Source organism: Schistocerca piceifrons, chromosome 7 (genome assembly GCF_021461385.2).
Source record: "Schistocerca piceifrons isolate TAMUIC-IGC-003096 chromosome 7, iqSchPice1.1, whole genome shotgun sequence".
NCBI classification, from domain to species: Eukaryota; Metazoa; Arthropoda; class Insecta; order Orthoptera; family Acrididae; genus Schistocerca; species Schistocerca piceifrons.
The window spans coordinates 241979384-241995007 of NC_060144.1; the positions used below are offsets into that span (position 1 = coordinate 241979384).

The 15624-nt window shown below is 43.7% G+C and overlaps 1 protein-coding gene across 1 annotated transcript in view; it reads left to right on the forward strand.

The window, feature by feature from the left end:
• LOC124805594 (furin-like protease 2) overlaps positions 1–15624 on the forward strand; it is a 718105-nt gene that overhangs the window by 591287 nt on the left and 111194 nt on the right. Inside the window, exons 14-15 of the mRNA XM_047266161.1 lie at positions 3134–3321; positions 6613–6769. Coding sequence (XP_047122117.1) covers positions 3134–3321; positions 6613–6769 — 345 coding nt within the window. The remainder of the gene's footprint in view (positions 1–3133; positions 3322–6612; positions 6770–15624) is intronic.

The following is a 15624-nucleotide window of genomic DNA, read 5'->3' on the forward strand; positions in this document are numbered from 1 at the left end:
GTTCTGGGTTCCATTATTTATGAAGTCTTCGAGACATTAATATATCCGAGCATTTCAAGGCCAACCTACTGGGTTCCATTATGTATGAAGTCTTCAAGCCACTCATATATCTAGGAGCCTATTCCATATGTTCGTATTTTCTTAACAGTTTGTAACAGGCTACCGTGTCCATGGTTCACAGCATACTGTGTGAGAAAAGTTCAAGATAGATTTTCACACGAACAATGCTTTCTAAATACACGTTGATTTGTGAACAGAAACTCTTCCTCTCAATAAAATGCATTATATTCCATTGGGAATACATTCCTCATTTGGTTATTGCGTTGTTGCTGATGAGTTAGTCATTTTAATTTGATGTATTCTCTCACAATTCCTTTCCAATTTATGCCATCCATCCCCCCATCGTATTTCATGAACAGACAAATCTTACGATCAATTCAAACTTTTCTTTACTCGTTCTTTGTATTGTAGGACCACATTCGTCATCAGTAGTGCATACCATCAGTTTACTCTTTCTCTTGTTTATTCTCACATCATCTCATATCTACAGAAAATTCTTTCCGTTGTACTGACGTCTTTCTCAAAATCATGTTTCGTTCCCTTGACCAGTGTCAGGGCTAAAATAGTAAGACTATGTTCTGCCAATTCATTTTGAACCCCATTTCAGTTTAATGATCTTGATAGGCAAATTCGTGACTGAAAGGAGTGAATAATAGAGGAGTATAATCACATGCTTGTCTCACGTCTTTACTAATTTTTGGTTCTGGCTCCTTATGAACTGAAACTTCGTTCTTACGGAACCTGAACATCGCATGCATGTGGCTGTGCTTCAGTCCTGATCCTATCACTACTCTGAACATAACTTTCAACATAACGTCTTGAATTTCCAAGAATTACAAAGGCAACATACGTTGGTTAATTTTTCTGTAATTCCTTTTCAAATACTAGTGTCAGTGTCAGAATCACCTCTCTTGTACTTAGGGTCAAGCTCTCATTCAAAATGGTCGAAAATTCAATTTTTTTTTTACAGGTGTATGTGTCTAAAAGGTTTTATAATCCGTGCATTGCAGAAGTTTCTACAGTCCTATTGGCCGGCCGCGGTGGTCTAGCGGTTCAGGCGCTCAGTCCGGAACCACGCGACTACTACGGTCGCAGGGTCGAATCCTGCCTCGGGCATGGATGTGTGTGATGTCCTTAGGTTAGTTAGGTTTAAGTAGTTCTAAGTTCTAGGGGACTGATGACCACAAATGTTAAGTCCCATAGTGCTCAGAGCCATTTGAACCATTTGAAGTCCTATTGTTCGAGGCTGGGTCACGGCCGCCGTGGGACTCTCTAAGCCTGATACGCCTGGTTCAGGCAGAAAACTTTTCGTGCCGCGACGCGCTTTCACAAAATGATTATATTTCAGTATGCATGCAACTATATTTGCCGAGAAAGCTGACGAACAACGTGTGCAGGCTCCCGAACGAGTCATAGACAGCCCAGCAGTAATCGGATTTTCTCGCCGAGGGAATTGCTCTCCAGGAACAACTCGAGTTAGAGGAGGCGTTGATATACAGTACTAGTATTGCAGGCTAAACGTAAGTAACGAAAACATTTTTTTGGTCAAATTTTGGACATAACTCGTTAAAACGTAATTTTTGGTCCACGGTATTTCAGTTTTGAAAAACTAATTTTAGATTTGTGTTCAGCAACATCAAAAATATATAACAACATGTAGTTTCTATGGAAATTGAACTAACAATACGTATAATAGTTTTCCCTAAGCTTTAAGCAGATCTTTCTCGAGAAACGATTTTTCAAAACTTCGTGCAGCCTAAAATAAAAACGGTCAAATATTTAAAGTTCTACTTTTCACAATCCAAAAGTAAACACTATTCTTGGGACGTTAGGCCTGTATTACATGAAATTTACTAACATTAACTATTTTTTATAAAGCTATAACGAATGAAGCAAACCCCCAAAAATCGAACTCAAAGTTTAAGTTGGCATCATACCGTTAAATTTAAGGTTATTTCATTGTAGTTAGGTATAAAATACCATACATTTAATATAGTACCGATTGATATTATTCATTTTTTTCTTTCTAATAGCACCTGAGGCGCAAAATTGAACTCAGTCTGTGTATTTCAGACTTGCAGGGTCTTGATCAAACCATAATTACGGGCGCCATTTTCTTTTTTGTATTGAAAGTATAAACTGAAGTTCAAAGTATTCTTTCTTTCTTTTCCTGTAGGCCTTTATCTCGCAAGAACGCAGGGTCGGCCTTGTTATTACGAGCCTGCCGGTGTCGCTGAGTGGTTCTAGGCGCTTCAGTCTGGAATCGCGTGGCCGCTATGGTCCCAGGTTCGAATCCTGCCTCGGGCATGGATGTTTGTGATGTCCGTATGTTAGTTAGGTTTAAGTAGTTCTAAGTTCTAGGGGACTGATGACCTCAGATGTTAAGTTCCATAGCGCTCAGAGTCATTTGATTTTTTATTATGAATTTGGCAATGTTAGTGGCAGAGGGTGGCCGGATGCCCTTCCTGCCGCCACCCCGAACCTTCCAGGACGGACTAAGTGCACCCCAGGTGCCTGCGTCTAGTGTAATCCATGAAATAGTGCGAACGTTTTCAAATGACTGAGAGTCGTGGAACTGAGGTGGAACGCGGGGACCAGCCCGGTATTCACCTAGCAGGATTCGAAAACCGCCTAAAAACCACATCCAGGCTGGCCCGCATTCCGACCCTCGTCGTTAATACGCCGGGCGGATTCGATCTGGGGCCTGCGCGTCTACCCGAGTCCAGGAAGCAGCGCATTAGCGCTCTCGACTACTCTGGCGGGCCAAACTGAAGTTCAGAGTATTATCAGTCATAATTCTCAAAGAGATACTTTGTATGTCTTTTCACTGTTTCAACAAACAAAAATTCCAAACGTTGCCTGTTTTTTGCTCATTTGAAAGAGAACCTAACTTTAATCCCTGTCTGGACCGAAAGAAATCTTCATTTAGCATTTGCTCCACATTTTTTTTATACTCTGCTCAGATTAACCTCCCATAGTGGCCGCCTTCCGGATATAGACTGGTAAGTCCTCTGAGCTATAGCAGTCTTCCAGCGTCCTCCCGCCTTGCACGCCGTGCGCCGCGCTGTTGCAGCTCGTGCGTGAGCCGCTGCCCGCCGCGCAGCTTCCCCAGCCAGGGCGGCGTGTGCTGGCCGTGCCACGAGTCCTGCGAGACGTGCGCCGGGCCCGGCCAGGACAGCTGCCTCACCTGCGCGCCCGCCCACCTGCGCCTCACTGACATCGCCGTCTGCCTCCAGCAGTGCCCTGACGGCTACCTGGAAAGTGAGTAGCCGCGCCGTCCGGCGTCTCGCCCACTTCACAGTTGAGGACCGTACTGAGGGTCAGAAGGGACAGGTTCCCGCCGAGGGCGCAGGCGCAAGAGGGCGCAAAAATTATAATAAAAAAGAAAAAAAGGACAAAATGACGGAAAGAGTAAATGTGAATGTATGCTTTCCCGGCGTATACAGCTGGTGAAGAGTTCTCGGGCTAGCCTACGAATGTGGTGTGCAGTACATTGAACAGTCGCAGCGCTGAATCACTAAAAGATGCGAGGAACACATCAGACACGTTCGACTTGGACAGACAGGGACATGAGCTAAAGCAGAACATAGTATCAAAGAAAAGCACACCTTTGATTTCAAGAACACCAGGGCGCTGTGCCGATCCGGGAGCTATTGGGACAGCGTCAGCAGAATATCGATAGAAATACGGGTCCACGAGAATCTTGTGAACAGGGACAAAGATTGTCAACTTAGCGCGCCCTGGAATCCATCATTAGCCGCAATACGCCGTGAACGCACCAAGAACCGTCCAGCTCGCGAGACACGACTGGAATGCTCTGACGGAGACACGAACGGCGCACCCGCCTCCCCCTCCACCCCGCCCGCCGGCTCATCTGGATCCAGCCTGCCGCGGCCAGGTTGCGGGGGGCACGCTGCACGTATAAAGGGACCAGCATCCGCAAAGTCTCGGCACTTCGCCAGAAGATGATGAGTATGTCTGCCACTCGTCGAAACGTCGCAGTTTGAAGACACCACCACCCGGCCGGAAGCCCGAGAACTCTTCACCGACAGAAATAATGTTCACGAATACCTCTTGTGCACTACATTCTGTCCAGTGGAAGAGGATCTAATGCACAGACCGCTGCTATAAAGGCACAGTCTTTGTACAGTAGCATTTCTATTTGATTTATCTAAGCAGCATCACAAAGAAACAATTACTAACGTAATGACGTCTGTAACTAACATTATTTATAGTAAATACACTGCGCGTGGTCCCCACAGTTGCTATGTATACAGGTTATACCACAATTTATGGCGTAATCGATCACCGTTGGGAATACACCATACTAGGGCCGAAAAAGTTTGTATACGAGATCAATGCAACTTTGTTATTATCAGCCATCACTGAAATATTTCTGTGTAAATGCCACCCCAGTCATGAAAAGATGACAAGACTTTACAACACTAAGAAAAGTTATTAGAGATGCATCAATACAAGTGCAGATGTTTTGAATGAACACTTCAATACTTACGCGACTATACGCTTAGTTAACGGAGGTGTCCGAAGTGCCGTCCTCGCATCTGGATGCAGGCCTCTCTGTCCGTGACCGCTATGAGTTTCGACTACTTTCAAACACAGCGAGATCATTTCGAAATTTTTGACAAGCTTAGAGAAGTCTCGTTTCCAATTCGTCAACCGTGATAGGCGGATTGGTGCATACTACACCGTTAAGATTGGCCCAAACACAGAAATCCATTAGTTAGTGTGAAGTGATCTTGGAGCGTACAGTATAGGTCCTCCACGCCCAATTCTTTTTTTTGGCCATATCGGCGAGTTGAATGTCGTTTCACCATAGAAGCAAAATGTCGATGTTCCATCACCATGTTCCAATTCCTCTCACGTTGGTCTAAGGATATCCTCAAGGAATCCTTCGAGATAATGCCCCACAACCCGAAGGCAAATCTGTGCATTATGTTTGTTTGGTGCCTTAAATAATATGATCATCTAGTGCCCCTAACCAAACAGTCAATAAGAAACGTCGCTGAGGTGAAAACGCATGCACAGCTAGTGGGTTGGAGCCTACATGATTCCAGACGCGAGAATTTCGACAAACGCACTATATCGAATGAACTTTGCTTTTTCTGCAAATAAAATGTTGTCAAACGTAGGGTTTTTAATAGTAATTCTAAAAAAGTTATAGATCGTAAAAATTAGTCCCTAGATCATAATGGAACTCCTTCGTTTTCATATAGCGTTTCTTCATGGTTCATCGTCAGATGAAATACACAAAGCAATATGACTGCAATGCTGTGACACTGAAGCCTTTCGACGAGACACACTCGAAACGCACTATGAAAATAAAGGAGTTCCATTAAGATCTAGTTACTACTTTTGCGACTCACCAGATTTCTCAGAATCATAATGAAAATATTAGAAAACTGCCAGGATGTCAGTCTAGGGCCAAAGTCCGCCTGACTAAGACAATGAACTGGTTGAAGGTAGTAGGGGTACATTGCACTACGATGCATTAGTCTCCAAACACTACATTGCCTGAATGGAGCAAGGTTCCTTGTCGAGGTTCCCGGAGAGCAATCGACAGTTTCCAGCACTACAAGCACAATTTGTACAGGGCTATGCACTCCGGCGGTATGTTCTGAGCTCCCAGTTTCTCAGAGGCATTGATGCAGCCTTGTAAACGTTCGACTGTAGTGGTGCCTTCGGGCAGGGTACGCCTCTTGGTACAGGCGTGCAGCCTCCCGTCCATTGCCATTTACCATATCGGAAATGAAATGCATATGCGCATACTCCTGTAACGTTCCATGTTACCACCAACACTCGCACTAAACATATGACGCTCCGCAAACGGCTGACGTGAGTTGTCCTTTGTTGGTGTACTCTGCTGTCGTATCCAGTCTGTTGATAACTCCAGCTCGAAATTGTAAACAAAGACCACGCTACAGACCAGCATGGGGTGTTTACACAGAATTACGTCAGTGGTGGCTGGTAACCAGAAGGTCGCAATTACCTCACAAAAGGCTAGTTGCCGAACCTACGTTTACTAAAATTGTCTTCGCTTTTAACATCGTGTATTTTCAATTGTATGCGTTTACGCCATTAACTACGATACATTCTGTACAACTTGCTCATTTTCAACATTGGGACCTCGATGAGCACTCAGTTTTCGTCTGTAACTTAGTTAGTTGACGTTCCACCTAGGAACTATTAACAGTACACCTTCAGCGGCTTCCGGGTGAAGTTTTACAGTTCTTAATCACTAGAATATGATCGCATTCGTGATGATCGGGTTCCATGACAGATCATTTATGTTTGAGTTGAGATTGCTCCTAATCTGTTTATGTTAATGCTAGAACGCTTCCTATGTGAAGGAAGGCAGTGATATTCACCCACATTCTTGTTCTATTCGAGATCGTGCTACATCTCTGTTGACCCTGAGTGCGCCCCCCCCCCCCCCCTCCCCAGTTCTCATATCTCAACCGCCATTGTTGGGTCCTCGTACCGGTCACTAGAAGGGAAGCTACTGTGTTACGAGTGAAGACGGTGTGTCCGCAGATATGGAGGAGGGCACGTGTGAGCCGTGCTCGGGCAACTGTGCGACGTGCGTGGAGCGCGCCGACCGCTGCGCCTCATGTGAACATCACCTGCTGCTGTACAGCGGCCGCTGCCACGCCGCCTGTCCGCCCGGCACCTTCGAGACTGACGGAAACACGTGAGTACCTCGCTGCACTGGCTCGAAACTGCTGGCAGCCCCTCTGTTTCCTGTAAAGCGCTCCTTGGTTTTTTGCTTTCCCGCGTTGGAAGGAACATAGTGTAGTCATCATTATTCCTCGATACGATGGCCTCAGTCAGCAGGACAACGCAATGTTACACACAGACCGTAGTGTACGTGCGTAATTACAAGCTCACCGGAATCGGTTTACCATACTCCTCTGGCTACAAAACTACCAGAATTTAAATCCAATCGAGAATTCGTTGCACTACTTCAGTCGAGAAATCTATCGAAGTTGGCCACAGCAATGGAGTCTGCATGGCTCCACATACATGTTGATACAATTCTGAAACTCATAGACCCTCTTCTTGCACGTCTCTCAGAGTTTCGCGCTGCAAAAGGTGATTGTTCAGGCTTTCCACAGATGTCTATGTAGCTGCACAATGTAGATTTCTTCAACTCTCTAACATATTCTCTATTGAAATGGATACCATACCTATAACAGGATGAGTTGAAACTAACAAGAAAGTATTTCGTCAACAGTGAACACATATAGTTGATCAATAATTAAGGTGCTGTTATCGTATGTGTATGTAACTGCATGTTGAATAAACAAATGAAGGGTTCAAAAGCCTGCTGACTGGTGAAAGGGCTATTAAAGGTTACGAATGCCAAAGGTGGGCGAGGTGTGATTTTTATTGAAATACAAGGTATCAGAAGTTCCCTGTGACTTTGTTTAGAGAGTCGAATCGTTGCTATTTGCCAATGCCTTCGAAAATTTCCATATACACTGTCTCAAATCGTACAAACTAGATGCAGCCCATTATGTTACCTCACCTGGCTTAGCACGCAATACTTTGTTCAAATGAAAAAATCAAAGAAGTTACTTATTACAGACATAGCTCGCATTAACATTAACACTGTAAAGCTCATCAACTTCTGTTAATGTGTTACAAGATCCGATGATGACAGCATAATTCGGTCGAGACCTATAATCAATGAAAAATTTTATAAGCGATCTTGGCATATATGATATTTCAGGATAATATAACAATTCAGATCTCCCCCCAGCAGCTGGCGCAATGCCGAAGATATATAAATGATTCATTGTTAATTATAACGAAAATAATGGCTCTTGCATTAAACACCTCGATGTTAATAGTCTCTGTAGCTGGGGAATGGAGCACTACCTACCACTTTCAGATACTGCATGGCTTCCTGTGGACAGTTCTGATGCAACGAGCGGCCTTGATGATCCAGACATACGCTACATTTTAGAAGAAGACCTTGAATATGCAGCAAACATTCATGAACTTTATCCAATATACCATCATGCCTAAAGAAAGTCAACAAGGCTAAAGTTCCAAAGAAGCTGATTTCTACAGTTGTTCTCAAAAATTTACTACAGAAATTAAAAATAGCGTCTGAAAAATAATCTTACTCTAAGCAAGACTGACGGCATGTTACTATTTTTTCAGGCTCTCTGGACGAAACGGTGTATTGATATAAATGCTGAGAATGCAAAAGAATTATTTCGAAAATACTTTTTATTAAGTTAATGTATAACAGTGTTTCTGCAGAAATTACGAAGAGTGTGCGGAAAATGAGTGATGTGATCCGAGTAGCACGCTAGGACGGTAGATAGAATGTGCTACTCTGATCGCAAGACTGAATTTCAAATACAGTGTCAATTTTAGGAAAATATGGTTCGTAGTGAATTATGTGAACGTAATATTGTTTCTGACATAACGTAGTTGTAGGAATGTCTGTTTTAGACGTTTGTATGTTGCTTCTTGTTGGTCATTAACTACTGGTTCTCATCCATCAGTTTCTCGCGTTGATAACACAGCATACGTCAGTCAAGCTGTTCTGGAATTCGTGGAAACCCCTACCTAAAGTGTTTGCACAAATTTAGGGCCCCATAAATCTGGGAACTGTCCTGGAACTAACATCGCGCAATCTCTGAGCGGCCGCTGGACGGCGCGATAACTGTTGGCAACATGGGGGAAGTTCGGCCAAGTGCCGAGTGGCGGTGGGGAATACGGCTGACCGAGCAACCGCTGGCAGCGCCGCATAAGGCCTTGCTTTGCCAGCGGCCAGCGAAAGCCAACCCACCCGCAGCAAACTTGGGGCGCAAGTGTGGCGCCACAAGCAGTCCAGTCCAGTCTTGGTAGTCTGGAAAACCTTCGGTATTCATCTTATGAATACCAGTTCCACGATATCATGTCAGTTTACGTTTTAATACTGGCTCTCCTTTCGAAATCATACCTGTGTATTCATACAGAATATTGATCCCAGAATGATTCATTAATAACACTAATTTCGACGGTTCAGTTCAGAGACTGGTGAATCTTATGCGAAACCCTGTAAAAAGTGGTGTTGGGGAGGACATTAGCTGAATGTACCACAGCTGAAAATTGAGCTAGAGCATCAACTAAACCTCCTATTGGTTTCTAAACACTTTGAGGAAAGATTCCCGCACACTGTTCAACACCGTCGAACACATCGCATTCAACTAGTTACTACAGACATTAAACAAATGTGACAGATTTTGTTAAAGGTAATCAAGACCAAAAACTGTAATTTGTTTCGTACTGATTTGAGTGCTATTTTTTGACGTGATGTGTATAATGTCCGCTTAAAATTGTAATATTAATTGGTTTTTGGGTAAATATGAGCAGGAATTGCTTGTATAAATGGTGTAGTTTGTGTACCCGAGTGCAGTAGCGTTGAGCAGCAGTGTATCGAAGTAGCTTTGAAACACGACGACACTGCCAGAATCATCACTTTCATTCAACACCATTTGCAGCTACCTAAAGGCTTCACGTTGTGCTGTAAGGAATCTTTTTACCGAACAAATCCACAACACTAATTAAGAAAAACAAGGAAGTAGCTAAACAGGATTCGACATCCATGTATGGAGAATCACATTCGAATCATTAGCAAGCTCTCTCTATTGGAAAAGTAATTTTCCATGTATGGAAAAACGCTTTGGAATGAATTCCACGCTTTGTCTATTGGAAAAGCAGTTTAGTTGATGAGGGATGATAAATATCTGCGAAATATCTGGATAATGGTTGAACATGAAGCACTCAAATTCGCCAGAATGGCTAATACTAATGTTGGATACCTATATTTACATGTAAGTAATTGCTTTAAATAACATGGCGCTTTTCATCAAAATTAACATAATAAACTTTAAATGAGTAAATATCAGACAAGATGTGATTAACTATCTACACCTGACGTTAGCTAACACAAGCTCAGATTTCGTCACACATCTATGGTTTCGATTTGCAAAGTATACAAGCCACAGAGTTTTCTGAAGGAAAAGAAGTAGAAGTTAGACTTTACGTTATGATATCTTCTTCTCAACAGCAACAGCGACACGTAGTATACATTATTTAAATTGCTAGGTTCATAATTGATATACGAAATCTCAGTATAGATCGGCGAGCGATTTTGTATTCAAAAAACTACCAGCTTTTATCACTACAAAAACATCCGGTTTAAAACAGTGAAGCTATAAGGATGTTGATTTTTAAATACATAATTAAACACACGAGATAACCATTTGCTGTATAAATAACCAGTTCCAGTTGTATCATGGCTTTTACACGTTCTGCTAATATGGCTTCCCTGCTCTAATTCTACTTTACGCTGTAGCACCGACAAAATACGACTGTTACATGTCGTAACACAGACGAAATAAGACTGTAGCATTTCACGTTATAGCAAGCTATGTCCAAGCGTCCTTAACAAACGTTGCAGAAACGTGAAGTGGAAGCTTAGTGTTTGTGGCTCTGAATGCTACAAGATCTCAGTTGTATGAGTATCCAGCAGTATGACTCTCGCAGTCGGCAGAGCCCCACGATCCACAATACAACTGAAGTCTTACTCCACAAAAGTTCAGAGCTAACCTCTTCTTCCATATCGCAAAATTAGGCTGCACTTTTTATAAAACAGTAACATTATTCGGCAGTCATAAGAGGCTAATTTTACACACAAACACCATACACTTGCACAGTGCTCAAACTACTACTGACTACTTAGACAGTCTTTGTTCGAGAGATATCTCCTCTCAAAATGACGGGATGCCATCGCTTAGATTAATATGCGGGAATTCTCTTAACCATTAATACTTATCTCTAGAACCATGACTGCTTACAATACACAGTACATAATTTTACAGTCATTTTAACATTCTAAGCTTTTTATCAAAACAAACAGAAAGTAATTATTTAATAATTTCTCGATATAGTTTAATAAATGTGTAACTTTGGTCGTTTGCCATTTCCGCCTTAGGTAAATGAAAATGATGTTATGGCGTTGTTGGCCAAGAGGCCCCATTTGGGGGAGTGGTGATTCGTCCCCTTCCGTTTTTACAACCTTATTGCATCATTCCAATTGCTAACTGACCTGAGTCTCTACATTAGGCATGTCTCATACAGAGAACCTTTCAGTGCCAGTGGACCACTGCTTCAATGGTGCCGACTGTTAGTTTTCAAAGTTATGATGTATCAAGACGAACAATTCACCTCATCGAAATTTAGTAATTCATTTAATAATGATATTGTTTAGTGCTGTAGTGATGTCTGTGTCATTGCACGTGGATTAAACAATACCCACACAAACAAGCAAACGTGTGCAGTCAAGAAATGATATTGTACACAATTTGTGGAATATAAACTGCCTGACGGAAAAGTGAAGCATCCAGACAACATGGTCGGATGTAAATATAAATTCGTTCATATGGACGCCATCTAAAGGTATATAAAACGATAACTGTGACACATTGGCTTCCTGGGGCATTAGTACTGTTCGTGTTTAGTGTTGTTATGAGGTCATATATACTCATTCTCATAAATTATGGATAAATGCAGAATGTGGTTCCACACAACGTGGCACTAACTGGCGCTAATAGCATAAGCACATAGGGAATACACACGATCACCATGCACACGTACACAGGCCGCACAACGGGTTGGCATACTCTGGATCAGGTGGTCGAGCAGCTGATGAGTTATAGCTTCCCATTTTTGCACCAGTGCCTGTCAGAGCTCCTGAACTGTGCTAGGGGTTTGAAGACGTGCAACGATACATCAACCGAGAGCATCCCAGACGTGCAATGCACCTTGCAGGTCTCCGGGAGAATAAACCATCTCTGTTCAGTCGTCTGAAGACTGTATGTCAGGAGACAACTGTTTCAGTGGCTGCGGTAAGGTACCGGGGAAGGCTACCTGCAGTACTCCTTGGCCGTCTACTGGCACTGATGGTGAGATATGGGTCTTCTTGTGGTGTTGTGCACTGTGGGCGTAGCGCACTGTAGCGCCTGGACACGTTTCCTGTCTGCTGGAATTGTTGCCATAATCCTGAGATCACACTTTGTGGCACACGGAGGACTCGTGCTACGACCGGCTGCGTTTGACCAGCCTCCAGTCGCCATAGTATTCTACCCCTCATAACGGCATCAATATGTGTTCTTTGAGCCATTTTGAACACACAATAACCATTAGCACGTCTGAAAACGTCTGTACACTTACTCGCTGCACCGTACTCTGGGATGCACCAACACTCCTCTGCGTATGTGGACTGCTGCCAGCGCCACCGTGCCGCGACCGCTCGTCAAATGCACCGCATGGTCATACCCCGAGGTGATTTAAACCCGCAAACCACCCACCAGAACGTTCTTTCACCATGTATCAGCATTATCCTTAATTTATGAGCATAAGTACATATTGCGGGGTTTCCATTCGGTCAGCTGCTTGAATCGAACAACATTCAGACTTGCAGGGCGAGGTGACTGTAGATCTACGTTTGACTGCCCGCTGATGTGAGGCCTGGCATACTCAGTGTCAATGTTCTAGTCCACTATATATGGCCACCACAAATAAGGATGACCCTATTTTGCATCAACCACATAATAAACGCTTATTATCAGCGGATGCCATCGATGAACAAGTTCTTCATTCCTTGCATCATTAAACGTCATCCTTCACTATTGGTTGGAAACTATTAAGTGTCGGAGTAGGGAATTACCGTCCCAAGCATAGGTTGCCAATAACACGAGCAGCACAAACGTCTGCGTCTGGATTGGTCTCATGATTGGAAAGCCTGAACTGCCGCATAAGGGTGGCGCACTGTTTCAGATATTAACCACAATTACGCTTTACCTCGCATGCTCATTGTCGACACATACGGTTGCAAACGGAGACATTGTCGCAATGTTGTGGAGAGGCATAGTTGAGTTACTCCTGATGTCATTTTGTTGGAAGCTATTGGGTATGACCACAAGTGACAGCTGTTAGTGATTACTGAAGCTGTGACAGCAGGACGGAATGTCACAGACATCCTGCATCCTCATGGGTTACCTTTCAGGCATACAGAATAATGGACGTCCATACAATGCAAGTATCTCTATGAACCGTCTGCGCGATGATGAGGTAGTCCCATGGTCAGAAAGATCTACTTATCTGTCCTGGTGAAGTACATGTGTGTGGCCATCTCGAAAGTCAAACCTTACCAGTGCCATTATCCAGGATTTCAAGGAGCAGTTACAGCAGTTGTTGACCACCCTGCCACCGCACAAGAAATAGCTGTTTTATGGTACGCCTTGCTGCATCAGTGAATGCATCTAAGCCAGGAGAGGCGCATTGCCTACTAATGAAAGGACTCATACTGCTAAGATTTTTGCAAATTTCTGTTGGTGTTGTAATCACCGAGCAACACCAAATACCTTCTCGACCTATGAGGTTTCATTTCATTTCCTTCTCATCTTGTGAGCGTGTGGGGTGGCTATTCTGTCATTCTGCGCAATGGATTAATCTGAGGTATACCCTTTACTATGTGGCTCCTGCAAGGTGCAATTTCCACCCTCACACTACTACAGAAGTCAGACAGACGCTCCAAATGTTCTAAAGAGAAATGCCTGAAAAACTTTCAGCAACAAATATCTTCTGGAGTCGTCCACTGTAAGGAAATGACACAAAAATTCACAAAATTTCTTACGTAACCAGTGGGATACTTGGGTACTGGAGAAGTACTTGTTAGTGTAAGAAAAACATGAAACTAACGAAAATATTTATTTACTTTGCAAAATTTCTGAGAAATCACAATGGCACTTCTAGTTATGAACTGAACGCTTTATATCCTGTTTCTTTCCGGAATGTGAAGTTATCTCTCAAGGATAGGATTCGCTAACGAAATTTCTATACAAAGTTTAAGATTGTTATTGATTTGGCAGAATGGCTGATAGCCGTGCCTACTCAACTTGAATAATTATCCTTTAGAACGTCGCTACGTACCGTCGAGGCTGTCGCGTGTGAAATGCAGTGAAGTGTACTGTTGTGGAGGAAATATGGAGCTCGCAATAGCTGTAGTGTACAATACCGTACGCTGTGGTGACTGCTGTCTGCGCCGCTCGTTGCTGACAAATAAGATAACTCTCGTTCTATCTAGATTGACCTTCGCCAATCAAACTCTCCCTACGCCTAACTATTGGCGTGGTACACCCGTCAGATAACCAGTTCACCGTGATGTCACTAAAAATTCGCTCGCAGGCGTTTAACTACAACTCTGTCCGTTCACACGGACATCTCCTCCTGTCCAATTTCTCTTTCTGTCACCCATTTATCACCCCCACCCCAATATCAGGCTGTCAGTCCTCATCCCCACGGTATATCTCTCCAGATAGTAATAATTGGTTGAAGTTGATCCTGGGCTTTAGGAGCAGCTTTTTACCAACAGTTCTGCTATAGTACAGTAGTGTCACATATATTTCAGCCCGCCGAGCTAGCCGCGCGGTCTAACGCGCTGTTTACTGAGTGGGAAGGCGTGCCGGTCTCCGACACGAATCCGCCCGGTGGATTAGTGTCGAGATCCGGGGTGCTGGCTACCCTGTGGATGGTTTTTAAAGTGATTTTCCATCCGCCTTTGCGAATGCGGGCTGGTCTACACTATGCCGGCGATTTCTGTGCAATCACTGTCTCCACGAACGCGTACACCAAAATTACTCCACCACGCAAACATCTGTTATTAGACTTGTCTGTTATGAGACCTTCCCGCCGGGGTGGTGGGGTGGGGGAGTGCGGGGGGGGGGGAGAGTAGGGGGCGGGGCGGTGGGCCTGCAAGGGGGCGGGGGCTCCACTGAGGGCCGAGCCGCACAATAACCCTGGGTTCAGTGTGGGGTGGCGATGGGTTGAGTGGACTGCTGTAGCCTGTTGTGGGGTTGTGAATCACTGTGGGCTACGGTGAGGACGAAGCATCTCTGTAGTTCTTAGGTGCCCGGTTCAATACACATTACACACCCACATATGTTTCACTCTTGTTTTTTTAGTCACCACCCTTCTGGCTGGTTCGAAGCGGCCCATCACGAATGTCTCTCCAGTGCCAACCTCTTCATCACAGAGTAGCACTTGCAACTTACGTCCTCAAATATTTGCTGGACGTATTCCTATGTCTGTCTTACTCTACTGCTTCACATATCCTTAACATATTTCACACAAATTTGTAAACATATTTAACCGGTATCTCGAAAGCATTTCAGTGTGCAGTTTGGTTTTCAGGAAGCGCAATATTTATGACGTCTTATGTACTGAATTGTGAGTCGTACAAAGAAACACAATTTTATGGGTACATTCAGTGGAATATGTGGTCAGTGCTTAAGATGCATTTAAAACAGATTTAGTAGCAATGAACCAATAGATTTCAACGTCATGCATCACGAGCAGTTTTCACCCACAGCATTCTTGACGCCATATTTCATTTTGCAGGTACATTCATAGGTTTATGTAAATAATGTCTGCATAATGTATCGCGAATACAAGTAGCTGTAAAGAAGTAACAAATTAAATCCT